This window comes from Salmo salar, chromosome ssa10, assembly GCF_905237065.1.
Source record: "Salmo salar chromosome ssa10, Ssal_v3.1, whole genome shotgun sequence".
NCBI classification, from domain to species: domain Eukaryota; kingdom Metazoa; phylum Chordata; class Actinopteri; order Salmoniformes; family Salmonidae; genus Salmo; species Salmo salar.
This window is the reverse complement of record NC_059451.1, coordinates 58991270-59018712: the sequence shown is the minus strand read 5'-3', so window position 1 is coordinate 59018712 and position 27443 is coordinate 58991270. Positions and strand designations below refer to the sequence as shown.

Genomic DNA, 27443 nt, shown 5'->3' with positions numbered 1-27443 from the left:
AACAAAGCACGCAGGAGTCATGAGGCAAATAGCATAAAGATATAACGACTTGGGGCTAGCCATTGTAAGTTCAGAGTCACTCGCCCCAACAGTGCATGTGTGCTGGAGGTGAGCGAAAGTTCGGGAGAGAGGGGGGAGTGTGGCGGGGGTACCTGTACCAGTCAGGGGGAGACAGGCCAGGGCAGACGGTGAACAGATCGCCAGGTGGAATCCAAGCAGCTGTGCAGCAGGCAACAGGAGTAGGTGTCACACCCACTTGGGAGAAGCTTTTTTCTGGAGGCAGATTCCTTGTGGAAAACCCCAGCTAGCTTGCTAACAAGTCTTTGTCCACCATCTTTTCCATGTGGAAAATGAGGTTGTTAGCTAGCTATTTCTTTTCAGTTTTCGGTGAATTATCCTTTACAACGTCCTAACAAAGTTGTGCTGGGGCTGTTGTATTTTGGAGATTCTGAGGATGATATATGTTATCAAAGCAACAGTGTTGCTGATAAAGGAATGGGATATGAGACACTTATTGATAAGTTATTGACACACACTTATTGATAAGCAAAACAGACATGAATAATAGACTTCTTATGAAGATCGATTCCCTAATCTACTATATTTTGTTAATACCTGTTGACTGCCAGAGCCATACTGACATTAATCAGCTCACAAACAATAAATAAAGAGCCCTGTTTATCCACTCAACCTGCTGCCAGTCAAGTCAATGGCAGTGCATAAAGATATAAATATATATATAAATAAATAAATAAACATAAAGATATCTACATTTAGCAATGTCTTAACTTCATAAACTAGAAAGATGTGAATGGGAATAAGCTAGCTAGCCAGCTAGCTAAACATACAAAAAAATGAAATGGCTATAGCTTGCTAACAATCTATTTTTTTAACATTTATTTAACTAGTCAAGTCAGAACAAATTCTTATTTACAATGACAGCCTACCAGGGAACAGCCTTGTTCAGGGGCAGAACAACAGATGTCAGCTCGGGGATTCAATCCAGCAACCTTTTGGTCACTAGCCCAATGCTCTAACCGTTAGGCTACCTGCCGCCCCAAATGTGGAGGATGTGGCTAGGTAGCTAGGTAATTTAGCCAGTTTGTACCATTTACTTTACATGGGCTTGCTAATCGATTAGCATGTACCCCACCGTGGATATTTTTGTTAGTTAAACATGACAAAATTAACACAGTGTGAATGTATTAACGTATCATGATCAAATATTGCAATGAGGAAACATTTCACTTCAAAACAGGAGTTGATTTTCTTTCACTTCAGCTCAAAAAACTTACGCCATGTTTTTCAAAATAGTTTAAAATGGCAGACTGATCACATGACTAATATCTGCGCTCTGATTGGAGGATTAAAAAAATTCTCTGCTTGGTGGCACTGCTGATCAAAACTCCCCAGATAACAAAAAAGTTTCTCATTTTAAATGGAAAAAAGTTGCAGAATTACTCTGCAATATTGCCTCCAAAAATATTGCGAAAAATGTTTGAAGTGTACATTCATCTTAAAGTAAGCTGGCTTTCTTTTGAAATTTCGTAGATCGATGCATTGCACTTCCGCAGTACCTTACTTAATTGTTATTAACCTACAGACGAAAGAGATACCATACCCGATCTCCGGGATAGCTTACTCTGGAGATCCATTTGATCTCCACTGAGTTAGGTAAATCTGCTTTAGTTTTTTTACACCTTATTTATGGAATATAATAATCTCCCAAACTCTCTAAAATGTGATGAGTTGGTGCCTCTAGGGCATTTCTGAAGAATGTGTTTGTTTTCTATAATTGTGTTTTGTATCTCTGTCTCACTTTTCGTGTATTTTTTACATGCTCATCATTAAAAGAGACATTGTTCTCAGAATGGTTCCCTGTCAATATAAAGGTTCAAAAGAAAAAGTCTCTGGGTAAATACGTTGCGTTGTGGGACTACTGTGTCTTGTTGTCGGCCACCACCTCAGATATATCCTCGGGCCGGACTGACTTGACTGTTGACTCTATGTTGGTGATCCTCTGTTTGATCTTGCTCTGGCTGGATGTGAACTCAGCCATGATCTTGGCTAACTTAGTCTTGATGATTTCAATATTGCTCTCCAACCTTTGGATCTTCTCCTCCGTGTCCTTAGGGTCAGCGCCCGCGTTAGCGACGTCCTCATCGATCATGTTGTCTTTCATCAGCATAGCCTTTCCCTTTTCTTCCAGAGCCTTCTTGGCGTCGGGGTACTCAGTGAGGGCCTCCATGAGATCGTCTTTCGACAGGGCGAAGAGGTCAGAGTAACCTATGCTCCTGATGTTGGCCGTTCTCCTGTTGCCAGCCTTGGAACCCTTGATGCCCAGGATACTGATCTCTCCGAAGTACGCTCCATCGCTGAGCACCACAAACTGTGTCACCCCATCGTCTGCCACCACAGCCAGCTTCCCTTCCTTAATGATGTACATCTCTCTGCCGATGTCTCCCTTCTTACAGATGTAATCTCCTGGGGAGAACACCTGAGGCTGCAGCTTCAGCACCAGCTCAATCAGAAGACCAGCCTCACAGTCCTGGAAGATACGCACCTTCTTCAGGGTGTCCAGATGGACGTTGATGGCAATTTCGGCCTTCAGCTTGTCTGGCAGGTTCTTCAGCACCTCCTTCTCATCGCAGGTCTTCTTCTCCGTCCAGAGGTAGTCGAACCACTTGATGACCCTGACCTCCAGATCCTTGGAGACCTTACGGAACTGCATGTATTGCTTGATGGAGTCGATTTTAGCCTGGAATTCTGCACGGGTTTTGTTCATGTTTGAGATCATGGCGCCAACGTTACCAACGATGGTGGCGAAAATCAGCACACCGATGAGGAAGTCAGCGACCACGAAGAGGTACTCGAAGTCTCTAACAGGTGGCGGGGTTTCTCCGATGGTGGTCAGGGTCAGGGTTGACCAATAAAGACAGTAGATGTACTTCCTGGCAAGGCGACCGTGCTCAGGATGACTGATGTTGGGGTACACCCAGGTGTCAGACCCGAACCCGATGGTCTTGGAGATGGCGAAGAAGATGCAGGCGTTCCAGTGGATGATGATCAGGATGTAAAGTACCAGGTTGCTGATTCGGAAAATGTTGGGGAAGCTGGTTCTGGTTTCAGTGCGGTCAAAGAACTCAAAGAGACGGTTCATCTTTGCGAGTCGGTTCAGTCGGAGCTCGGGGTAGTTGAAACCCACTTTCAGAAACAGCAGGTCTGTGGGTATCATTGAAATCATGTCCCATTTGAACTGTGGCGTTGATTTGTATTTGTCTCTAAGCTTCTTGTTGTCTTTCACAAGCAGTCCCTGTTCCAGAAAACCTGTTGAAATAATTCAAGAGAAATTAGTGATACCAAATAAGGGACAGTTCTACATTTACTGGGGTAGTTAAACAATTAAACACACTCGGGTACAACACGGTACCCGGGGAAAAACCAGCCTGGCGCATAACACGAAACATGTAACAAAACAATTCCACAAAAAGACATGGAGGAAACAGAGGGAATATATATGTAGTGTGATTAGGGAATGTAAACCAGGTGTGCGGGGAAACAAGACAAAACAAATGGAACAATGACAAGTGGAGCGGCGATGGCTAGAAGACCGGTGACGTCGACCGCCGAACGCCGCCCGAACAAGGAGAGGAGCCGACTTCGGGCAGAAGTTGTGACAGTTACAATGTTCTAATCTGATTAGGCTACTTGAAAAAGTCTCCTGTAGGCATGCGCACGTTGGTCCAAAATATAATTCCAGCGTCATAAAAATGGCATGACATTAACCAGGTTTGCTTTCAACCTTTTTATGCAAATAAAGTACGTTGGGGATTTCATTTTTCACGACATCATGAGAAAGAATGCAGTTTATTAGGCTACAGATGAAATAAGTTATGATGAACTTCACAGGGTAGTGAAAGTACATGGTGATGAGCTTGATTTTCTTTAAAAATAATCTCATCATGTACTGTAGTAGGCTATACTCGCGATGTATCTGCCAGCTGTTAAGTAGAGCGCACATGCCAAGACCAGACTGGGCACATTCACTATACTTACACAACATTTTAGTGACAAAACCATCAAATGTTACTTAAAACGATAGAGGAAACTAAGTCTAGATTTAACTTTAGCCTGCAGCTTTGATATGTGCTGAGAGAAGGACAGTGTATCATCTAGCCATACTCCCAAGTACTTGTATGAGGTGACGACCTCAAGATCTAAACCCTCAAAGGAAGTAATCACACCTGTGGGGAGAGGGGCATTCTTCTTACCAAACCACATGACCTTTGTTTTGGAGGTGTTCAGAACAAGGTTAAGGGTAGAGAAAGCTTGTTGGACACTAAGAAATCTTTGTTGAAGAACATTTAACACAAAATCCGGGGAGGGGCCAGCTGAGGATAAGACTGTATGATCTGCATATAAATGGATGAGAGAGCTTCCTACTGCCTGAGCTATGTTGTTGATGTAAATTGAGAAGAGCGTGGGGCCTAGGATCGAGCCTTGGGGTACTCCCTTGCTGGCAGGTAAGGGCTGAGACAGCAGATGTTCTGACATTATACACTGCACTCTTTGAGAGAGGTAGTTAGCAAACCAGGCCAAAGACCCTTCAGAGACACCAATACTCCTTAGCCGGCCCACAAGAATGGAATGGTCTACCATATCAAAAGCTTTGGCCAAGTCAATAAAAATAGCAGCACAGCATTGCTTAGAATCAAGGGCAATGGTGACATCATTGAGGACCTTTAAGGTTGCAGTGACACATCCATAACATGAGAGGAAACTAGATTGCATACCAGAGAGAATACTATAGACATCAAGAAAGCCAGTCAGTTGATTATTGACATGTTTTTCCAACACTTTTGATAAACAGGGCAAAATAGAAATAGGCCTATAACAGTTAGGATCAGCGTGATCTCCCCCTTCAAATAAAGGACGAACCATGGCTGCCTTCCAAGCAATGGGAACCTCCCCAGAAAGGAGAGACAGGTTAAAAAGGTCAGCGATAGGCTTGGCGGTTACAGGGACAGCAACCTTAAAGAAGAAAGGGTCTAAGATGTTTTTTTGGGGTCAAGTTTAAGGAGCTCCTTTAGTACCTCGCACTCAGTGACCACCTGCAGGGAGAAACTTTGTTGCGGGGCAGGGGAAAAAGAGGGAGAATCCTCAGGGATAGTCGCATTAGAAGGCGTGGGAGATGAGGAAACGTTGGACGGGCAGGGAGGCATGGCTGAGTCAAATAGGAATCCTGACATCATGAAGTAGTGATTAAAGAGCTCAGCCATGTGCTTCTTATCAGTAACAACCACATCATCAACATTAAGGGACATGGGCAGCTGTGAGGAGGAGGGTTTATTCTCCAGATCTTAAACCGTTTTCCAGAACTTCTTGGGGTTAGACTCACAGAGAGAGAACCGCTCCTTAAAGTAACTACCTTTGGCATTCCGGATAGCCTGAGTGCACTTATTTCTTTATTTCTCATTTGCCTGAATGCGTCAGCCTGAGTATGCGTGTATCAAGCCTTTAGCCAAATGTAATTCTTGAGGTGGAGTAACTGCAAGATCACGGTTGAACCAGCGGCTGAATCTGTTTTTAATTCTCATTTTCTTTATGGTGTCGTGTTTGTTAACAAAATCACTTAAAATATCAAAAAAGAAAGTCCAAGCATCTCCGACAGAGGGGGATCAAGCTGATTCTATATCAATTTCTACACCAATTTTTACTGAGCAGCCATTACAAACACAGGCTGTAAAACAGTGATCACTGAGGTCATTACAGAAAACACCAGACTGATACCTATCAGGATTATTTGTGAGGATAATATCAAGAAGAGTAGCCTTTTCTGGGTGTTTGGAGTCATACCTTGTGGGATTGGTAATAATCTGAGAAAGATCTAGGGAGTCCCATTTGGATTTGGTCAGGTAGTTTAAGCATGTCCCAGTTTAGGTCACCTAGCAGGACAAATTCAGACTTAGTGTAAGGGGCCAGGAGAGAGCTTAGGGCAGGTAGGGTACAAGCCGGTGCTGTACCCTACCCAGCAACAGTCAATAAAGAGCTATTTGAAACTTTAATGCTTAAAACCAGCAAATCAAATTGTTTGGGGACAGACTTGGTGGAGACAACCGAGCACTGAAGGTGTTCTTTGGTAAAGATTGCCACTCCACCACCTTTGGAAGATCTGTCTTGCCGAAAAAGGTTATAACCAGAAAGGTTAACGTCAGTATTTAAAACAGTCTTCCTTAACCTCTTGAGGATACCCTAGGATAGGGGGCGCCACAGCGCATTTACAAAAAAAATCTTTCCCATTTTCAACGGCCTACTAATCAAACTCAGATGCTAGGGCATGCATATACTTATTATATATGGATAGAAAACACCCTAAAGTTTCTAAAACTGTTTGAATGGTGTCTGTGAGTATAACAGAACTCAAATGGCAGTCAAAACCCCGAGACCGATTGAAACAGGAAGTGGAATTCAGAATTGTGGACTCGACTTCTCATCTTTCCCTATAAATCACACCGTTAACCATGGTTCAGTGAGCACTTCCTATTGCTTCCACTAGATGTCGCCAGTCTTTTCACAGTGGTTTGAGCCTTATACAGTCGAAACTCAGTGAATGAGACGCGTTGGAAATTGGTCACAGGGGATGGGCCATCACCATTATGACGCCGGCGGCCATGTCTACCCCCACCTTTGGAAACGGTTTTAAAGGCAATGAAATCATCCCCCTCGAATCTTATTGGCTCTCTTGGTGTTACAGGCCCTGAAGATGATTGTTTTACAACGTTTGACATGTTTGAACGAACCTACAGGCGGGAGAATCTCATTTTATCCGGAACTTCAGCCCTGCGCTTGGAGAGAGCCATAGGACGCGCTACCAACAGCAGGCTAATGGAACGTGAAGTATGGACTTTTTGACCGAAAATACATCTGTTGTGGACCTGGGATGCTTTCTGATGAAGACAACTAAAGGTAGGCGATTATTGACAATATTATACAAGATGAGATGTGACATGCGATTGTTTCAGTAATGACCAACACATCTGGATTGGAGCTGTGACTGCATGTCTCTCTGCTGATAGGAAAATACATGATATAATGAGGACAACATGTCTCTCTGTTGATAGGAAAATACATGATATAATGAGAACTGCATGTCTCTGCTGATAGGAAAATACATGATATAATGAGGACTACATGTCTCTCTGTTGATAGGAATATAACAGGATATAATGAGGACTACATGTCTCTCTGCTGGTAGGAATATAACAGGATATAATGAGGACTACGTGTCTCTCTGTTGATAGGAATATAACAGGATATAATGAGAACTGCATGTCTCTGCTGATAGGAAAATACATTATATAATGAGGACTACATGTCTCTCTGTTGATAAGAATATAACAGGATATAATGAGGACTACATGTCTCTCTGCTGGTAGGAATATAACAGGATATACTGAGGACTACGTGTCTCTCTGTTGATAGGAATATAACAGGATATAATGAGGACTACATGTCTCTCTGCTGATAGGAATATAACAGGAGATAATGAGGACTACATGTCTCTCTGTTGATAGGAATATAACAGGATATAATGAGGACTGCATGTCTCTCTGCTGATAGGAATATAACAGGATATAATGAGGACTGCATGTCTCTCTGCTGATAGGAATATAACAGGATATAATGAGGACTGCATGTCTCTCTGCTGGTAGGAATATAACAGGATATAATGAGGACTACATGTCTCTCTGCTGGTAGGAATATAACAGGATATAATGAGGACTACATGTCTCTGCTGATAGGAATATAACAGGATATAATGAGGTCTACATGTCTCTGTTGATAGGAATATAACAGGATATAATGAGGACCTCATGAAATATGTCTTATATGTAATGGACATAAAGACCTGGTCTGGAGATAAACGTATCTACTGTAGGTTGTTTTCGAACAAATTGGATCTTATGAACTGAGCAGGCTGGGCTGACATGCTAATAGACTTGCTGGGACATGAACATGAATTTATAATGTTGTGCTGTTATTATTTCTATTAGTATCGTCTATTATTGTTATAATGTTATTTTTGTAAACTGTTTTTCCATGTTATTTAGTTAGATCTCTTAAAAAGCACCCTCATAGATATGCAATAAACCTACGGGGCTTTCAATGTGTTAGTGAAGGGTGACAGTATTGAATTATGTTATCATGGGACTGCCCATATGTCACGTCCTGACCATAGTAAGATATTGTTTTCTATGGTAGAGTAGGTCAGGGCGTGACAGGGGGTGTTTTGTGTTTTTCTATGTTTTCTATTTCTATGTTTAAGTTCTAGGTTTCTATGTTGTTGTTTTTTGGGATGATCTCCAATTAGAGGCAGCTGGTCCTCGTTGTCTCTAATTGGAGATAATATTTAAGTATGTTTTTTTTCCACCTGTGTTTGTGGGCAGTTGCATTCTGTTTAGTCTCTGTACCTGACAGAACTGCAAGTTGATTGTTTTCCGTTTGTTATTTTGCTTCAGTATTTTGAGTTATAATAAATGATCATAATGAGCACTCAACACGCTGCGCTTTGGTCCCCTCTATACGACAGCCGTTACAGAACTGCCCACTACAACTGGATCAAGCAGCGTGCTCGGGAGGAGATGGATACCTGGTCTCTGAAGGAGAGGCTAGAGAGGGTAAACTGGACTTGGGGCCAAGTAATAGACAGATATAGAAGCCTGCCAGGGACGCACGAGAGGCTACAGAAACCAAAACATTTTTTTGGTGGGGGGGGGGGGGGGGCACATGGAGCAGTCAGCGGAGCCGAGGAGCAAACCAGAGCCAATCCGGGAGAAGAGGGAACATTTGGAGAAGGGAGAAATGGGAGAGTTATTGAGTTGGTTGAGGACGCACAAGTTTTTCCCGAAGGAACGTGTCGTCAGTTTGGGGCCACCTGAGTCAGCTCCCCGTATTCATCCTGAGAAGTGTGTGGAAGTTCCGGAACAAGTGATACCGGTGATACACATCAGGTCTCCAGTACATCTCAACAGCCCAGTACGTCCTGTGCCTCCTCTCCGCACTCGCCCTGAGGTGCGTGTCATCAGCCCGGTGCCACCTGTACTGGTCCCACGCATCAGACATCCGGTGCACCTCCACAGCCCAGTACATCCTGTGCCTGCTCCTTGCACTCTCCCTCCAGTGCGCTCCCACAGCCCAGTACGTCCTGTGCCTCCTCCCCGCACTCGACCTGAGGTGCGTGTTACCAGTCTGGCACCACCTATGCCAGTCCCACGCATCAGACCTCCAGTGCGCAAACCCAGTCCGGAGCCTCCAGCGACGCTCCCCAGCCCGGAGCCTCCAGCGACGCTCCGCAGCCCGGAGCCTCCAGCGACGCTCCCCAGCCCGGAGCCTCCAGTCTGGCACCACCTATGCCAGTCCCACGCATCAGACCTCCAGTGCGCATACCCAGTCCGGAGCCTCCAGCGACGCCAGAGCCTTCTCTGGTCTCTACTCCTTCCGTTACGGGGTCAGAGCCTTCTCATGTCTCTACTCCTCCCGTTACGGGGTCAGAGCCTTCTCAGGTCTCTACTCCACCCGTTACGGGGTCAGAGCCTTCTCTGGTCTCTCCCCCTCCCGTTACGGGGTCAGAGCCTTCTCTGGTCTCTCCTCCACCCGTTACGGGGTCAGAGCCTTCTCAGGTCTCTCCTCCACCCGTTACGGGGTCAGAGCCTTCTCAGGTCTCTACTCCACCCGTTACGGGGTCAGAGCCTTCTCAGGTCTCTACTCCACCCGTTACGGGGTCAGAGCCTTCTCTGGTCTCTACTCCTCCCGTTACGGGGTCAGAGCCTTCTCTGGTCTCTCCCCCTCCCGTTACGGGGTCAGAGCCTTCTCTGGTCTCTCCCCCTCCCGTTACGGGGTCAGAGCCTTCTCTGGTCTCTCCCCCTCCCGTTACGGGGTCAGAGCCTTCTCTGGTCTCTCCCCCTCCCGTTACGGGGTCAGAGCCTTCTCTGGTCTCTCCCCCTCTCGTTACGGGGTCAGAGCCTTCTCTGGTCTCTCCCCCTCCCGTTACGGGGTCAGAGCCTTCTCTGGTCTCTACTCCTCCCGTTATGGGGTCAGAGCCTTCTCTGGTCTCTCCCCCTCCCGTTACGGGGTCTGAGCCTTCTCTGGTCTCTCCCCCTCCCGTTACGGGGTCAGAGCCTTCTCTGGTCTCTCCCCCTCCCGTTACGGGGTCAGAGACGCCGAAGCCTCCCACCATTAGCTCTGACAAATTGAAAACCCTATTGGCGACTCCATTACCCACAGTATTAGACTTAAAACAAATCATCCAGTGATCATACACTGTTTACCAGGGGGCATTGCTACCGACGTTAAGGCTAATCTGAAGATGGTGCTGGCTAAGGCTAAAACTGGCACGTGTAGAGAGTATAGGGATATTGTTATCCATGTCAGCACCAACGATGTTAGGATGAAACAGTCAGAGGTCACCAAGCGCAACATAGCTACAGCGTGTAAATCAGCTAGAAATATGTGTCGGCATCGAGTAATTGTCTCTGGCCCCCTCCCAGTTAGGGGGAGTGATGAGCTCTACAGCAGAGTCTCACAACTCAATCGCTGGTTGGGACCTAGCCTGGCCTGCTGAGGAGTGACGGACTCCATCCTAGCTGGAGGGGTGCTCTCATCTTATCTACGAACATAGACAGGGCTCTAACTCCCCTAGCTCCATAATGGTGCAGGCCAGGCAGCAGGCTGTCAGCCAGTCTGGCAGCCCAGTGGAGTCTCCCAGTAGCACAGTCAGTGTAGTCAGCTCAGCCTTCCCCATTGAGACCGTGTCTTTGCCTCGATCTAGGTTGGGCAAAACTAAACATGGCGTTGTTCGCTCCAGCAATCTCACTGGAATAAAGACCTCCATTTCTGTCATTATTGAAAGAGATTGTGATATCTCACATCTCAAATAGGGCTACTTAATGTTAGATCCCTCACTACCAAGGCAGTCCCTCTTCTCCTGGTTACACTAGTGACCATATCCCCCGCGCATCCCGCAAAGGCGGAGGTGTTGCTAACATTTTCGATAGCAAATTTCAATTTGCAAAAAAAATAAATGACTGTGTTTTCGTCTTTTGAGCTTCTAGTCATGAAATCTATGCAGCCTACTCAATCACTTTTATTGCTACTGTTTACAGGCCTCCTGGGCCATATGCAGCGTTCTTCACTGAGTTCCCTGAATTCCTATCGGATCTTGTAGTCATGGCAGATAATATTCACATTTTTGGTGACTTTAATATTCACATGGAAAAGTCCACAGACCCACTCCAAAAGGCTTTCGGAGCATCATCATCATCATCGTCTCAGTGGGTTTTGTCCAACATGTCTCCGGACCTACTCACTGCCACAGTCATACTCTGGACCTAGTTTTGTCCCGTTGAATAAATGTTGTGGATCCTTGCGAAATATCCTAGATGCAGTCGCACCCCTAAAAACAAAAAAACATTTGTCATAAGAAACTAGCTCCCTGGTATACAGAAAATACCCGAGCTCTGAAGCAAGCTTCCAGAAAATTGGAACGGAAATGGAGCTACACCAAACTGGAAGTCTTCCGACTAGCTTGGAAAGACAGTACCGTGTAGTATCGAAGAGCCCTCCCTCACTGCTGCTCGATCATCCTATTTTTCCAACTTAATTGAGGAAAATAAGAACAATCCCAAAAATGTCGCTAAGCTAACTAAAAAGCAGCATTCCCCAAGAGAGGATGGCTTTCACATCAGCAGTGATAAATTCATTAACTTTTTTGATGAAAAGATCATTATGATTAGAAAGCAAATTATGGACTCCTCTTTAAATCTGTGTATTTCTCCAAAGGTCAGTTGTCCTGAGTCTGCACAACTCTGCCAGGACCTAGGATCAAGGGAGACACTCAAGTGTTTTAATACTATATCTCTTGACACATTGATGAAAGTAGTCATGGCCTCTAAACCTTCAAGCTGCATACTGAACCCTATTCAAACTAAACTACTGAAAGAGCTGCTTCCTGTGCTTGGCCCTCCTATGTTGAACATAATAAATGGCTCTCTATCCACCGGATGTGTACCAAACTCACTAAAAGTGGCAGTAATAAAGCCTCTCTTGAAAAAAGCCAAACCTTGACCCAGAAAATATAAAAAACTATCGGCCTATATCGAATCTTCCATTCCTCTAAAAAAAAATTGCGAAAAAGCTGTTGCGCAGCATCTCACTGCCTTCCTGAAGACAAACAATGTATACGAAATGCTTCAGTCTAGTTTTAGACCCCATCATAGCACTGAGACTGCACTTGTGAAGGTGGCAAATTACCTTTTAATGGCGTCAGACCGAGGCTCTGCATTTGTCCTCATGCTCCTAGACCTTAGTGCTGCTTAAGATACCATTGATCACCACATTCTGCAAATGTTCTACTTTTAAATTCGCGCAAAACAAAGACGCAAGTTCTAGGTCCCAAGAAACAAAGAGATCTTCTTTTGAATATGACAATTATTCTTGATGGTTGTACAGTCATCTCAAATAAAACTGTAAAGGACCTCGGCGTTACTCTGGACCCTGATCTCTCTTTTGACGAATATATCAAGACTGTTTCAAGGACAGTTTTTTTCCATCTACGTAACATTGCAAAAATCAGAACATTTCTGTCCAGAAATGATGCAGAAAAATGTATCCATGCTTTTGTCACTTCTAGGTTAGACTACTGCAATGCTCTACTTTCCGGCTACCCGGATAAAGCACTAAATAAACTCCAATTAGTGCTAAATACGGCTGCTAGAATCTTGACTAAACCCAAAGAATGTGATCATATTACTCCAGTGCTAGCCTCTCTACACTGGCTTCCTGTTAAGGCAAGGGCTGATTTCAAGGTTTTACTGCTAACCTACAAAGCATTACATGGGCTTGCTCCTTCCTATCTTTCCTATTTGGTCCTGCTGTACACGTACGCTACAGTCACAAGACGCAGGCCTCCTTACTGTCCCTAGAATTCTAAGCAAACAGCTGGAGGCAGGGCATTCTCCTATAGAGCTCCCATTTTATGGAATGGTCTGCCTACCCATGTGAGAGACGCAGACTCGGTCTCAACCTTTAAGTCTTTATTGAAAACTCTTCATTAGGTCCTATGATTGAGTGTAGTCTGGCCCAGGTGTGTGAAGGTAAACAGAAAGGCACTTGAGCAACGAACAGCCCTTGCTGTCTCTGCCTGGCCGGTTCCCCTCTCGTCACTGGGATTCTCTGCCTCAAACCCTATTACGGGGGCTGAGTCACTGGCTTACTGGTGCTATTCCATGCCGTCCCTAGGAGGGGTGCGTCGCTTGAGTGGGTTGAGTCACTGTCGTGATCTTCCCGTCCCGGTTGGATTTCCCTCATCAATCTACACAAAATACCACATAAAGCAAAAACATGTTTTTAGGAAATGTACCGTTTACTCAGTGCTTTGTTGAAGCACTTTTGGCAGCGATTACAGCCTTGAGTCTTCTTGGGTATGACGCTAAAAGTTTGGCACACCTGTATTTGGGGAGTTTCTCCCATTCTTCTCTGCAGATCCTCTCAAGTTCTGTCGGGTTGGATGGGGAGCGTCGCTGCATAGCTATTTTCAGTTTTCTACAGAGATGTTAGATCGGGTTCAAGTCCGGGCTCTGGCTGGGCCAATCAAGGACAATCAGAGACTTGTCCTGAAGCCACTCCTGCATTGTCTTGGCTGTGTGCTTAGGGTTGTTGTCCTGTTGGAAGGTGAACCTTCGCCCCAGTCTGAGGTCCTAAGTGCTCTGGAGCAGGTTTTCGTCAAGGATCTCTCTGTACTTTGCTCCGTTCATCTTTCCCTTGATCCTGACTAGTCTCCCAGTCCCTGCCGCTTAAAAACATCCCCACACCATGATGCTGCCACCACCATGCTTCACCATAGGGATGGTGCCAGGTTTCCTCCAGACGTGATGCTTGGCATTCAGGCCAAAGAATTCAATCTTGGTTTCATCAGACCAGAGAATCTTGTTTCTCATGGCCCGAGAGTCCTTTAGGTGCCTTTTGGCAAACTCCAAGCGGGCTGTCATGTGCCTTTTACTGAGGAGTGGCTTCTGTCCAGCCACTCTACCATAAAGGCCTGATTGGTGGAGTGCTGCAGAGATGGTTGTCCTTCTGGAAGGTTCTCCCATCTCCACAGAGGAACTCTGTAGCTCTCTTAGAGTGACCATCGAGTTCTTGGTCACCTCCCTCACCAAGGCCGTTCTCCCCCGATTGCTCAGTTTGGCCGGGCGGCCAGCTCTAGGAAGAGTCTTGGTGGTTCCAAACTTCTTCCATTTAAGAATGATGGAGGCCACTTTGTTCTTGGGGACCTTCAATGCTGCAGAATGGTTCTCTCAGAGCTCTACAAACAATTCTTACAACCTCATGGCTTGGTTTTTGCTCTGACATGCACTGTCAAATGTGGGACCTTATATAGACAAGTGTGTGCCTTTCTGAATCATGTTCAATCAATTTAATTTACCACAGGTGGAATCCAATCAAGTTGTACAAACATCTGAAGGATGATCAATGGAAACAGGATGCACCTGAGCTCAATTTCGAGTCTCATACTAAAGGGTCTAAATACTTATGTAAATAAGGTATTTCTTTTTTTTTTTTTTAAATATGCAAACATTTCCACAAACCTGTTTTTGCTTTCTTATTATGTAAGTATTGTGTGTAGATTGATGAGGGGAAAACCTTATTTTATCCATTTTAGAGTAAGGCTGTAACGTAACAAAATGTGGGAAAAGTCAAGGGGTCTGAATATTTTATGAATGCACTGTATGTACATACTGTATTTACCTCGTACCCTGCACATTGACTCGGTACTGGTACCCCGTGTATACAGTTATTGATACTCATTTTGTATTCATTTCTCATATTATTATTTTTCTATTATTGTGTATTCTTGGGAAGGGCATGTAAGTATTTCACTGTTAGTCTACACCTGTTGTTTACCAAGCATGTGACAAATAAAACATTGAATAACATTTTTCAGTGCCACGCCTCACTTCCTTGACAAATCACAATTGATCAAATTTCAGTTGAAGAACCTCAGCTGTTCTAGACCTGACAATGTGTCTGAGTAGTAGAACCTCACCTGTTCTAAATCTGACGATGTGTCTGAGTAGTAGAACCATAAAGCCTAATCTATTCTAGAATGTGTCTGAGTAGTAGAAACTCACATGTTCTAGAATGTGTCTGAGTAGTAGAACCTCACATGTTCTATAATGAGTCTGAGTATTAGAACCTCATATGTTCGAGAATGTGTCTGAGTAGTAGAACCTCACCTGTTCTAGAATGTGTCTAAGTAGTAGAACCTCACCTGTTCTAGAATGTTTGAGTAGTAGAACCATATAATCTCACCTGTTCTAGACTGTCTGAGTAGCTGAACCATAGAACCTCAGTTGTTCTATAATGTCTGAGTAGTAGAACCATAGAACCCCACTTGTTCTAGACTGTCTGAGCAGTAGAACCATAGAACCTCACCTGTTCTAGACTGTCTGAGCAGTAGAACCATATAACCCCACCTGTTCTAGACTGCCTGAGTAGTAGAACCATAGAACCCCACCTGTTCTAGACTGCCTGAGCAGTAGAACCATAGAACCCCACCTGTTCTAGACTGTCTGAGCAGTAGAACCATAGAACCTCACCTGTTCTATACTGTCTGAGTAGTAGAACCATAGAACCTCACCTGTTCTAGACTGTCTGAGAAGTAGAACCATATAACCTCACCTGTTCTAGACTGTCTGAGTAGTAGAACCATATAACCTCACCTGTTCTAGACTGTCTGAGTGGTAGAACCATAGAACCTCACCTGTTTTAGACTGAGTAGTAGAACCATATAACCTCACCTGGTCTAGAATGTCTGAGTAGTAGAACCATATAACCTCACCTGTTCTAGACCGTCTGAGTGGTAGAACCATATAACCTCACCTGTTTTAGACTGTGAGTAGTAGACCCATATAACCTCACCTGGTCTAGAATGTCTGAGTAGTAGAACCATATAACCTCACCTGTTCTAGACTGCCTGAGTAGTAGAACCATATAACCTCACCTGTTCTAGACTGTCTGAGTGGTAGAACCATATAACCTCACCTGTTCTAGACTGTCTGAGTGGTAGAACCATATAACCTCACCTGTTTTAGACTGTGAGTAGTAGACCCATATAACCTCACCTGGTCTAGAATGTCTGAGTAGTAGAACCATATAACCTCACCTGTTCTAGACTGCCTGAGTAGTAGAACCATATAACCTCACCTGTTCTAGACTGTCTGAGTGGTAGAACCATATAACCTCACCTCTTTTAGACTGTGAGTAGTAGAACCATATAACCTCACCTGGTCTAGAATGTCTGAGTAGTAGAACCATATAACCTCACCTGTTCTAGACTGTCTGAGTGGTAGAACCATATAACCTCACCTCTTTTAGACTGTGAGTAGTAGAACCATAGAACCTCACCTGTTCTAGACCTGACGAATGTGTCTGTGTAGTAGATTAAGTCTGAGGTGTAGTCCAGGACAATCCACAGAGTCGTGTATGTGCTCTGGAGTTCATTAAAACATGCCCTGTGGGACGACAAATAGTCAAACAACCAATATACAACATTAAACAATAAACACAAACAAACATTCAGCAACAAAAATATATGAGCTTAAATGAAGAAGTGAACTGTACTGTATGAGAACAGACCTGGTCACTAGTATCATGAGGTTGTAGAAGCATGGTGCAGCGATGATGGTCAGCCATCTGTAGTAATGATCTGCTGATGGGTCCATGATCCAAATCTCTTTCCTGAAACATGACTTCGGATTCATTTTTAAGCAAACTTTTAAAAATATTTCTCACAGATTGTTCAGTCATCACAAAAGAGCTAGTATTTAATTATGATCAAGTAACAAAATTACCACCATCTTGCATATACTGTTCATTACAATGAACACATTGTTAAATGTGTGTGTTTTGACATTGTACAATCAATGGCCGCAATGGTGCCAAAACCCTGGAATTGGTAGTGCAAAGGTTACCCTTTTCTCCTGCGTGTTTTCTTACCAACACCCACATAGTGTTACTCTCCCACCCATCCTACCAGAATAGAGCTATTTTTCATGTTAATGAACACGGGGGACCAGTACGAACAAAAAAACAACGTGTATGAAATGTATGCATTCACTACTGTAAGTCGCTCTGGATAAGAGCGTCTGCTAAATGACTAAAATGTAAAATGTAAATGATGCCAGGTGTGCCTTCTCCTTCACATCTTGGGGCAGACTGCCATATGGACTACCATCCAATTTATGGGAGCTCCTCCTTGTCCTTCACATCTTGGGGCAGACTGCCATTTGGACTACCATCCAATTTATGGGAACTCCTCCTTGTCCTTCACATCTTGGGGCAGACTGCCATATGGACTACCATCCAATTTATGGGAGCTCCTCCTTCTCCTTCACATCTTGGGGCAGACTGCCATATGGACTACCATCCAATTTATGGGAGCTCCTCCTTGTCCTTCACATCTTGGGGAAGGCTGCCTTATCTACTACCGTCATACTTACGGCAGCTTCTCCTTGTCCTTCACATCTTGGTGCAGACTACCTTATGGACTACCACGATTCTTACGGCAGCTTCTCCTTGTCCTTCACATCTTGGGGCAGACTACCATCACACTTACAGTGTCACGGTTGTCGTCGGTGAAGGAGGACCAAAACGCAGCAGGTAAGTGCAGGCTCATCTTGACGTTTATTTATATTCAAAATGAATGCCAAAATAACAAACCACGAGAATGAACGAACAACCAACAGTCTGGCAAAGCATAGGCTCAACACAGAACAATCACCCACAAATAACAAACAAACACACCCTCATATATGGGACTCTCAATCAAAGGCAGATAGACAACACCTGCCTTCAACTGAGAGTCCCAACCCCAATTAACCAAACATAGAAACAGACATACTAGACAAAATCATAGAATACCTGAAAACCAAACAGTGCCCAAAAACCCCGGAATACTTAAACCAAATGCCCCTTCAACAAAACACACCACCCCGAACCACATAAAACGAATACCCTCTGCCACGTCCTGACCAAACTACAATACCAATTAACCTTATACTGGTCAGGACGTGACATACAGGAACTACGGTGAGGGAAAAAAGTATTTGATCCCCTGCTGATTTTGTATGTTTGCCCACTGACAAAGAAATGATCAGTCTATAATTTTAATGGTAGGTTTATTTGAACAGTGAGAGACAGAATAACAACAAAAAAATCTAGAAAAACGCATGTCAAAAATGTTCTAAATTGATTAGCATTTTAAAGAGGGAAATAAGTGTTTATTTAATAAATAAATAAAGAATAAAGAAGACTCGAGGCTGTAATCGCTGCCAAAGGTGCTTCAACAAAGTACTGAGTAAAGGTTCTGAATACTTACGTAAATGTGATATTTGCAAAAATGCCTAAAAACCTGTTTTTGCTTTATCATTATGGGGTATTGTGTGTAGATTGATGAGGAAATAAAATGATTTAATTGATTTAAGAATTAGGCTGTAACGTAACAAAATGTGTAAAAGTCAAGGGGTCTGAATACTTTCTGAATGCACTGTATATGTGCAATTGATAGATGCACATAAACACATTTAAAAACGTTAACATGTAGTGTATGTAAATTGTAAAGCATTTTGTCTCTAATGTCTTTTTCGTTATGTGTCGGACCACAGTAAGACTAGCTGTTGCCATTGGCGTCGGCAAATGGGGATCCAAATAAATCCAAATCAAACTGTTGCCACAAAGTTAGAAGCACAGAATCATCTAGAATGTCTTTGTATGCTGTAGCGTTAAGATTGCCTTTCACTGGAACTAAGGGGCCTAGCCTAGACTCATGAAAAACAGCCCCAGACCATTAGCCCTCCTCCACCAAACTTTACAGTTGGCACTATGCATTGGAGCAGGTAGCGTTCTCCTGGCATCCGCCAAACCCAGATTTGTCCTTCGGACTACAAGATGGTGAAGAGTGATTCATCACTCCAGAGAACGCGTTTCCACTGCTCCAGAGTCCAATGGCGGGGAGCTTTACACAACTCCAGCCAACGCTTGGCATTGCGCATGGTGATCTTAGGTTTGTGTGCGGCTGCTCGGCCGTGGAAACCCATTTCATGAAGCTACCTACGAACAGTTCTTGTGCTGACATTGCTTCCAGAGGCAGTTTGGAACTCGGTAATGTTGCAACCGATGGACAGATGATTTTTACACGATACGCGCTTCAGTACTCAGCGGTCCTGTTCTGTGAGCCTGTGTGGCCTACCACTTTGCGGCTGAGCCGTTGTTGCTCCTAGATGTTTTCACTTCACAATAACAGCACTTACAGTTGACCGGGGCAGCTCTAGCAGGGCAGAAATTTGACAAACTGACTTGTTGGAAAGGTGGCATCTTATGACGGTGCCATGATGAAGGCCACTGAGCTCTAAAGTAAGGCCATTCTAATGCCAATGTTTGTCTATGGAGATTGCATGGCTGTGTGCTTGATTTTATAAACCTGTCAGCCAAATCGACTCATTTGAAGGGGTGTCCACATACAGTACTATTGTATATGTAGTGTATATTTTGGTCATGTAGTGTATATTTTGGTCATGTAGTGTATATTCTGGTCATGTATATTTTGTATATTTTGGTCATGTAGTTTATATGCAATGTATATTCTGGTCATGTAGTGTATATTTTGGCCATGTAGTGTATATTCTGGTCATGTAGTGTATATTCTGCTCATGTAGTGTATATTCTGGTCATGTATATTTTGTATATTTTGGTCATGTAGTTTACATGCAATGTATATTCTGGTCATGTAGTGTATATTCTGGTCATGTAATTTTTGTATATTTTGGTCATGTAGTTTACATGCAATGTATATTCTGGTCATGTAATGTATATTCTGGTCATGTAGTGTATATTTTGGTCATGTAGTGTATATTCTGTTCATGTAGTGTATATTCTGGTCATGTAGTGTATATTTTGGTCATGTAGTGTATATTCTGGTCATGTAGTGTATATTCTGGTCATGTAGTGTATATTCTGGTCATGTAGTGTATGTTCTGGTCATGTAGTTTATATTTTGGCCATGTAATGTATATTTTGGCCATGTAGTGTATATTTTGGCCATGTAGTGTATATTTTGGTCATGTAGTGTATATTTTGGTCATGTAATGTATATTTTGGTCATGTAGTGTATATTTTGGTCATGTAGTGTATATTCTGGTCATGTAGTGTATATTTTGGTCATGTAGTGTATATGTCATGTATATTTTGGTCATGTAATGTATATTCTGGTCATGTAGTGTATATGTCGTATATTTTGGTCATGTAATGTATATTCTGGTCATGTAGTGTATATTTTGGTCATGTAGTGTATATTTTGGTCATGTAGTGTATACTCTGGTCATGTATATTTTGTATATTTTGGTCATGTAGTTTACATGCAATGTATATTCTGGTCATGTAGTGTATATTTGGTCATGTAGTGTATATTTTGGTCATGTAGTGTATATTCTGGTCATGTAATGTATATTCTGGTCATGTAGTGTATATGTCGTATATTTTGGTCATGTAATGTATATTTTGGTCATGTAGTGTATATTTTGGTCATGTAGTGTATATGTAATGTATATTTTGGTCATGTAGTGTCAGCTGAAATATGGAAGTGCAGGTTAAACAACAACCCTGCAGGTGGCAGCACCACTCCTGTTTATGTTCACCAATACAGTTCACTCCTCACGAGTCTAACGTCAACTTCATATTTACATAAATATGAAACAGTATAGTTCAACCATTCACCCGCCTTATCTCAGCTCACTGGTCACCTGTAGCAGCACCCACCCGTAGCACGCGCTCCAGCAGGTATATTTCACTGGTCACCCATAGCACGCGCTCCAGCAGGTATACTTCACTGGTCACCATAGCAGCACCCACCCGTAGCACGCGCTCCAGCAGGTATACTTCACTGGTCACCATAGCAGCACCCACCCGTAGCACGCGCTCCAGCAGGTATACTTCACTGGTCACCCCCAAAACCAATTCCTCCTTTGGCTGCCTTTCCTTCCAGTTCTCTGCTGCCAATGACTGGAACAAATTACAAGAATCACTGAAGCTGGAGACTTATATCTCCCTCACTAACTTTAAGCATCAGCTGTCAGAGCAGCTTACAGATCATTGCACCTGTACATAGCCCATCTGTAATTAACCCATCCAACTACCTCATCCCCATATTGTTATTTCTTTTTTTTGCTCATTTGCACCACAGTATCTCTACTTGCACATTCATCTTCTGCATATCTATCACTCCAGTGTTTAATTGCTAAATTGTAATTACTTCGCCACTTCGGGCTATTTATTGCCTTACCTCCCTAATCTTACCTAATTTGCACACACTGTATATAGATTTTTCTGTTGTGTTATTGACTGTACGTTTGTTTATTCCATGTGTAACTCTGGCAAAATAGGTATTGTAGCTCAAGGAGTGGCTGATGGACCTCTTCAGCTAGCCGGGTGATGGGCCTAGCACGAGGCTAGTTCCAGGCTAACTGGTGCTTGCTTCGGGACAGAGACGTTAGCCAGGGGGGTAGCCACTCGGATAGCAGCTAGCTAACTGCGATGATCCAGCTGAAAAGGTTCAGAGCATGCAGTAAGAAACTGGAGATGGAGAAAGAGCAATAATGCTCTGGGTTGAATCGCACTGTGCAGACTGGGAGGTTGACCTGGCTAAAGGTTAGCTGATGACTGCTAGCCGTGGCTAACTGACTATTAGCTAGTAGCTAGTTAGCTGGCTAGCTTCTGTTGGGGGTTCCGGTTCTAAAGTATAGAAAATAGGAGATCCATAACACATTGGGTGAGGTGGGTTGCAGGAGAGTATGTTGAAACTGAGGTTGAAATATTTTTTTTTAAATTAAGACCTCCAAGAATTCCAGTGTCCAGTATAAACTAGTATCGGAGGCTACTTTCTACTTTCTCTCTATAGAGCTACCTCTAGTCTAGTTCCACTTTCTCATCTTCTAGTTCCACTTACTCATCTTCTAGTTCCACTTACACATCTTCTAGTTCCACTTTCTCATCTTCTAGTTCCACTTTCTCATCTTCTAGTTCCACTTTCTCATCTTCTATTTCCACTTTCTCATCTTCTATTTCCACTTTCTCATCTTCTATTTCCACTTACTCATCTGTGTTGTTGCAGTTGTTCATATTGTACATAGCCAGAGTCCACTGACTGACTTGGCTTGAGAGGGAAAGATAGGGACAGGTTGGCAGGGTTAATTGTGGTACTGATTTGGCTTGAGGAGGGACTGCTATTTACCTCCTTATGTCTCAAATTTAGCATAATTTAATCCAAATTTAACATGATTTAATCCACATTTTGCATAATTTAATCCGAATTTAACATGATTTAATCCAAATTGAGCATAATTTAATCCATATTTAACATGAATTAATCCAAATTTTGCATAATTTAATCCAAATTTAACATGATTTAATCCAAATTGAGCATAATTTAATCCAAATTTAACATGATTTAATCCAGTATGCTGAGATGATGTATTAGAAGGTTTCTGTGTCATTTTAAGATATTAAATCACAGGTCTATGAAAGCCATCTGAAGTTACGATATTATTCACAGGTCTATTAAAGCCATCTGAAGTTACGATATTAAATCACAGGTCTATTAAAGCCATCTGAAGTTACGCTATTAAATCACAGGTCTATGAAAGGATATTCCAAGTTAGAACTTTTAAGTTTGTTTTCATTGAACCGTTCTTTTATACAGGTTAGACCCGCTGAGATCAGAACATCTCTTTTGAAAGAAGAAAACGTTTTTCAATGAGCATAGAGTGGCAAACTTCTGTGATTTTTCCCCAAATTCCCAAATTTGCCATAAATAACGGGTTTGGTTCCAAGATTCCCAGAATAAGGAGGAAATCCAGAATTCCTCCAATCGGGATTTCTGCAAAAATCCGGGAATTTTGAAAACATTCAGGGAATTTTGCAACCCCAGTTGACCATCCCCATCTCTAGTCCAGACTTACTTCCTCTTGCGGACTCTGTCGGGGTATCCCAGTGACTGTGCGTTGCTCTCTCTGCTGGAGGCCTCTTTGAGCTCAGGGCCCCTGAAGCGCTCCAGGAAGGAGTCCGGTCTCTCCACCTCGTGGTGCATCTTGTGAGAGGCCCAGGTCCGCAGCATGAACAGGAAGTGAGAGAGCCTAGACAATCAGCGAAAACAAAACACTCTCTGTCTGGTTGTATGGACTGGGTTATATTATGGCTGCCAGGTTGTATGGACTGGGTTATATTATGGCTGCCAGGTTGTATGGACTGGGTTATATTATGGCTGCCAGGTTGTGTGGACTGGGTTATATTATGGCTGCTGAGTTTGTGACAAAGAGAATCAGGAGCGGATGACTTTGCATGATATGAAACTGACAATGGACAAGTGACAATAGACAAGCAACAAGTGACGATGGACAAGCAACAAGTGACGATGGACAAGCAACAAGTGACGATGGACAAGCAACAAGTGACGATGGATAAGCAACAAGTGACGATGGACAAGCAACAAGTGATGATTGACAAGTGACGATGGACAAGCAACAAGTGATGATGGACAAGTGAAACACTGAATGAACATGAATGACTGAGATGGTGCAATGCTGTGAGGTGGGGGGATACCTGGCCAGGGCTCCTGACCCTGTAAAGGAATCTCTGTGAGACTCTGTGTGTCTGCTGGTTAACACAGAGACAGCACCCTGAACCTCTGACAACGTGTCCTCACACTCTGAGTTGGCCCTGAGAGAGAGAGAGAGAGAGAGACAGAGACAGAGACAGAGACAGAGACAGAGAGACAGAGACAGAGACAGAGACAGAGAGAGAGAGAGAGAGAGAGAGAGAGAGAGAGAGAGAGGAGGGAGGTTAACTACTGAACACAATGTGGTTGTGTTAATCCACAAGGACGCTGCCTTTTATGGCAGCTAGACATCCGGCAGCTGGCATTGGATTGAGACAGCCTGTATGTTCCTAGCCTGACTGTAGCTAGATCGTTGGATTGAGACAGCCTGTATGTTCCTAGCCTGACTGTAGCTAGATCGTTGGATTGAGACAGCCTGTATGTTCCTAGCCTGACTGTAGCTAGATCGTTGGATTGAGACAGCCTGTATGTTCCTAGCCTTAATGCCAATCTGTTTGTGCTATCATGCCAAATCTGTGTTACTCATTGTCAATGCTAAACAATAAGAAATGGAGCCTTGACTTCTCACCTGGAGGTTTCGTTCTCGATGGAGTCCAGGTCATCATCGGGTGTGCCGAGAAGCGGCTGTTGCCTGGTCGTTGCCGGGTAGGACTGGTCTGTGCAGATCTTTGCCATGCTGACTTTTGTAGGCCTTGCTGGCCAGGGGACTCCAACCTCCGAACAAAACACTGTAGAGGTCAGAGGTTAGCCAATAAGCGATCAGGATATAGGCACTTAAAAAATCTGTACCCTGCGTAGACATCTTCCAACCAGGATCTCTGGACGACCTGGATCTTTTGGAAAAGTAACCCCTAATTTTGAAACCCTAACTCTGCATCTGAAAGTAACGGACAGCTAGGCCTTTACCTCATATGTCTGTGAATGGTTCCATTCATTCATCAGTCTTTCAACGGTCTTTTCTATAAATCCCATGAGACTAAAATATCAAGGACAAGCAGTGTGCCTGACTATACAGTAAAATATCAAGCAGTGTGTCTGACTATACAGTAAAATATCAAGGACAAGCAGTGTGTCTGAATATACAGTAAAATATCAAGCTGCGTGTCTGACTATACAATAAAATATCAAGCAGCGTGTCTGACTATACAGTAAAACATCAAGCAGTGTGTCTGACTATACAGTAAAATATCAAGCAGTGTGTCTGACTATACAGTAAAATATCAAGGGCAAGCAGTGTCTGACTATACAGTAAAATATCAAGCAGCGTGTCTGACTATACAGTAAAATATCAAGCAGTGTGTCTGACTATACAGTAAAATATCAAGCAGCGTGTCTGACTATACAGTAAAATATCAAGCAGCGTGTCTGACTATACAGTAAAATATCAAGCAGTGTGTCTGACTATACAGTAAAATATCAAGCAGCGTGTCTGACTATACAGTAAAATATCAAGCAGCATGTCTGACTATACAGTAAAATATCAAGGACAAGCTGTGTGTCTGACTATACAGTAAAATATCAAGGACAAGCTGTGTGTCTGATTATACAGTAAAATATCAAGCAGTGTGTCTGACTATACAGTAAAATATCAAGCAGCGTGTCTGACTATACAGTAAAATATCAAGGACAAGCAGCATGTCTGACTATACAGTAAAATATCAAGCAGTGTGTCTGACTATACAGTAAAATATCAAGGACAAGCAGTGTGTCTGACTATACAGTAAAATATCAAGCAGTGTGTCTGACTATACAGTAAAATATCAAGCAGTGTGTCTGACTATACAGTAAAATATCAAGGACAAGCAGTGTGTCTGACTATACACTAAAATATCAAGCAGTGTGTCTGTCTATACAGTAAAATATCAAGCAGTGTGCCTGACTATACAGTAAAATATCAAGCAGTGTGTCTGACTATACAGTAAAATATCAAGGACAAGCTTTGTGTCTGACTATACAGTAAAACATCAAGCAGTGTGTCTGACTATACAGTAAAATATCAAGCAGTGTGTCTGACTACACAATAAAATATCAAGCAGTGTGTCTGACTATACAGTAAAATATCAAGGACAAGCAGCGTGTCTGACTATACAGTAAAATATCAAGGACAAGCAGTCTGTCTGACTATACAGTAAAATATCAAGCAGTGTGTCTGACTATACAGTAAAATATCAAGCACTTTGTCTGACTATACAGTAAAATATCAAGCAGTGTGTCTGACTATTCATAAAATATCAAGCAGTATGTCTGACTATACAGTAAAATATCAAGCAGCGTGTCTGACTATACAGTAAAATATCAAGCAGCGTGTCTGACTATACAGTAAAATATCAAGGACAAGCAGCGTGTCTGACTATACAGTAAGATATCAAGCAGCATGTCTGACTATACAGTAAGATATCAAGCAACGTGTCTGACTATACAGTAAAATATCAAGGACAAGCAGTGTGTCTGACTATACAGTAAAATATCAAGAAGTGTGTCTGACTATACAGGAAAATATCAAGCAGCGTGTCTGACTATACAGTAAAATATCAAGCTGCGTGTCTGACTATACAGTAAAATATCAAGCAGCGTGTCTGACTATACAGTAAAACATCAAGCAGCGTGTCTGACTATACAGTAAAATATCAAGCAGTGTGTCTGACTATACAGTAAAATATCAAGCAGTGTGTCTGACTATACAGTAAAATATCAAGTACAAGCAGTGTGTCTGACATACAGTAAATTATCAAGCAGTGTGTCTGACTGTACAGTAAAATATCAAGCTGTGCGTCTGACTATACAGTAAAATATCAAGCAGTGTGTCTGACTATACAGTAAAATATCAAGCAGTGTGTCTGACTATACAGTAAAATATCAAGTACAAGCAGCGTGTCTGACTATACAGTAAATTATCAAGCAGTGTGTCTGACTATACAGTAAAATATCAAGGACAAGCTGTGTGTCTGACTATACAGTAAAATATCAAGGACAAGCAGTGTGTCTGACTATACAGTAAAATATCAAGCTGCGTGTCTGACTATACAATAAAATATCAAGCAGCGTGTCTGACTATACAGTAAAACATCAAGCAGCGTGTCTGACTATACAGTAAAATATCAAGCAGTGTGTCTGACTATACAGTAAAATATCAAGCAGTGTGTCTGACTATACAGTAAAATATCAAGGGCAAGCAGTGTGTCTGACTATACAGTAAATATCAAGCAGCGTGTCTGACTATACAGTAAAATATCAAGCAGTGTGTCTGACTATACAGTAACATATCAAGGACAAGCAGCGTGTCTGACTATACAGTAAAATATCAAGCAGTGTGTCTGACTATACAGTAAAATATCAAGGACAAGCAGTGTGTCTGAATATACAGTAAAATATCAAGCTGCGTGTCTGACTATACAATAAAATATCAAGCAGCGTGTCTGACTATACAGTAAAACATCAAGCAGTGTGTCTGACTATACAGTAAAATATCAAGCAGTGTGTCTGACTATACAGTAAAATATCAAGGGCAAGCAGTGTCTGACTATACAGTAAAATATCAAGCAGCGTGTCTGACTATACAGTAAAATATCAAGCAGTGTGTCTGACTATACAGTAAAATATCAAGCAGCGTGTCTGACTATACAGTAAAATATCAAGCAGCGTGTCTGACTATACAGTAAAATATCAAGCAGTGTGTCTGACTATACAGTAAAATATCAAGCAGTGTGTCTGACTATACAGT

At 42.9% G+C, this 27443-nt stretch overlaps 1 protein-coding gene across 4 annotated transcripts; it reads right to left on the bottom strand.

The window, feature by feature from the left end:
* Nucleotides 1-1407: 1407 nt before the first annotated feature.
* Nucleotides 1408-24447, bottom strand: LOC106560639 (cyclic nucleotide-gated cation channel alpha-3). 4 transcript variants are annotated; one of them, XM_045688780.1, is made up of 8 exons: nucleotides 24291-24447; nucleotides 23707-23823; nucleotides 23067-23240; nucleotides 22202-22252; nucleotides 21994-22000; nucleotides 16693-16805; nucleotides 16462-16568; nucleotides 1408-3327 (listed from the first exon to the last, which is right to left on the bottom strand). In XM_045688780.1, the coding sequence occupies exons 1-8, from the start codon at nucleotides 24395-24397 to the stop codon at nucleotides 1937-1939; spliced, it is 2067 nt and encodes a 688-aa protein (XP_045544736.1). In that variant the 5' UTR covers nucleotides 24398-24447; the 3' UTR covers nucleotides 1408-1936. The 4 variants fall into 4 exon arrangements, with proteins under 4 accessions (XP_045544736.1, XP_045544738.1, XP_045544737.1 ...); XM_045688782.1 differs by lacking the exons at nucleotides 21994-22000; nucleotides 22202-22252 and adding an exon at nucleotide 23267 and having other exon boundaries at nucleotides 16693-16794; nucleotides 23067-23194; XM_045688781.1 differs by lacking the exons at nucleotides 21994-22000; nucleotides 22202-22252 and adding an exon at nucleotides 19269-19277 and having other exon boundaries at nucleotides 16693-16794.
* Between the last annotated feature and the right edge of the window lie 2996 nt (nucleotides 24448-27443).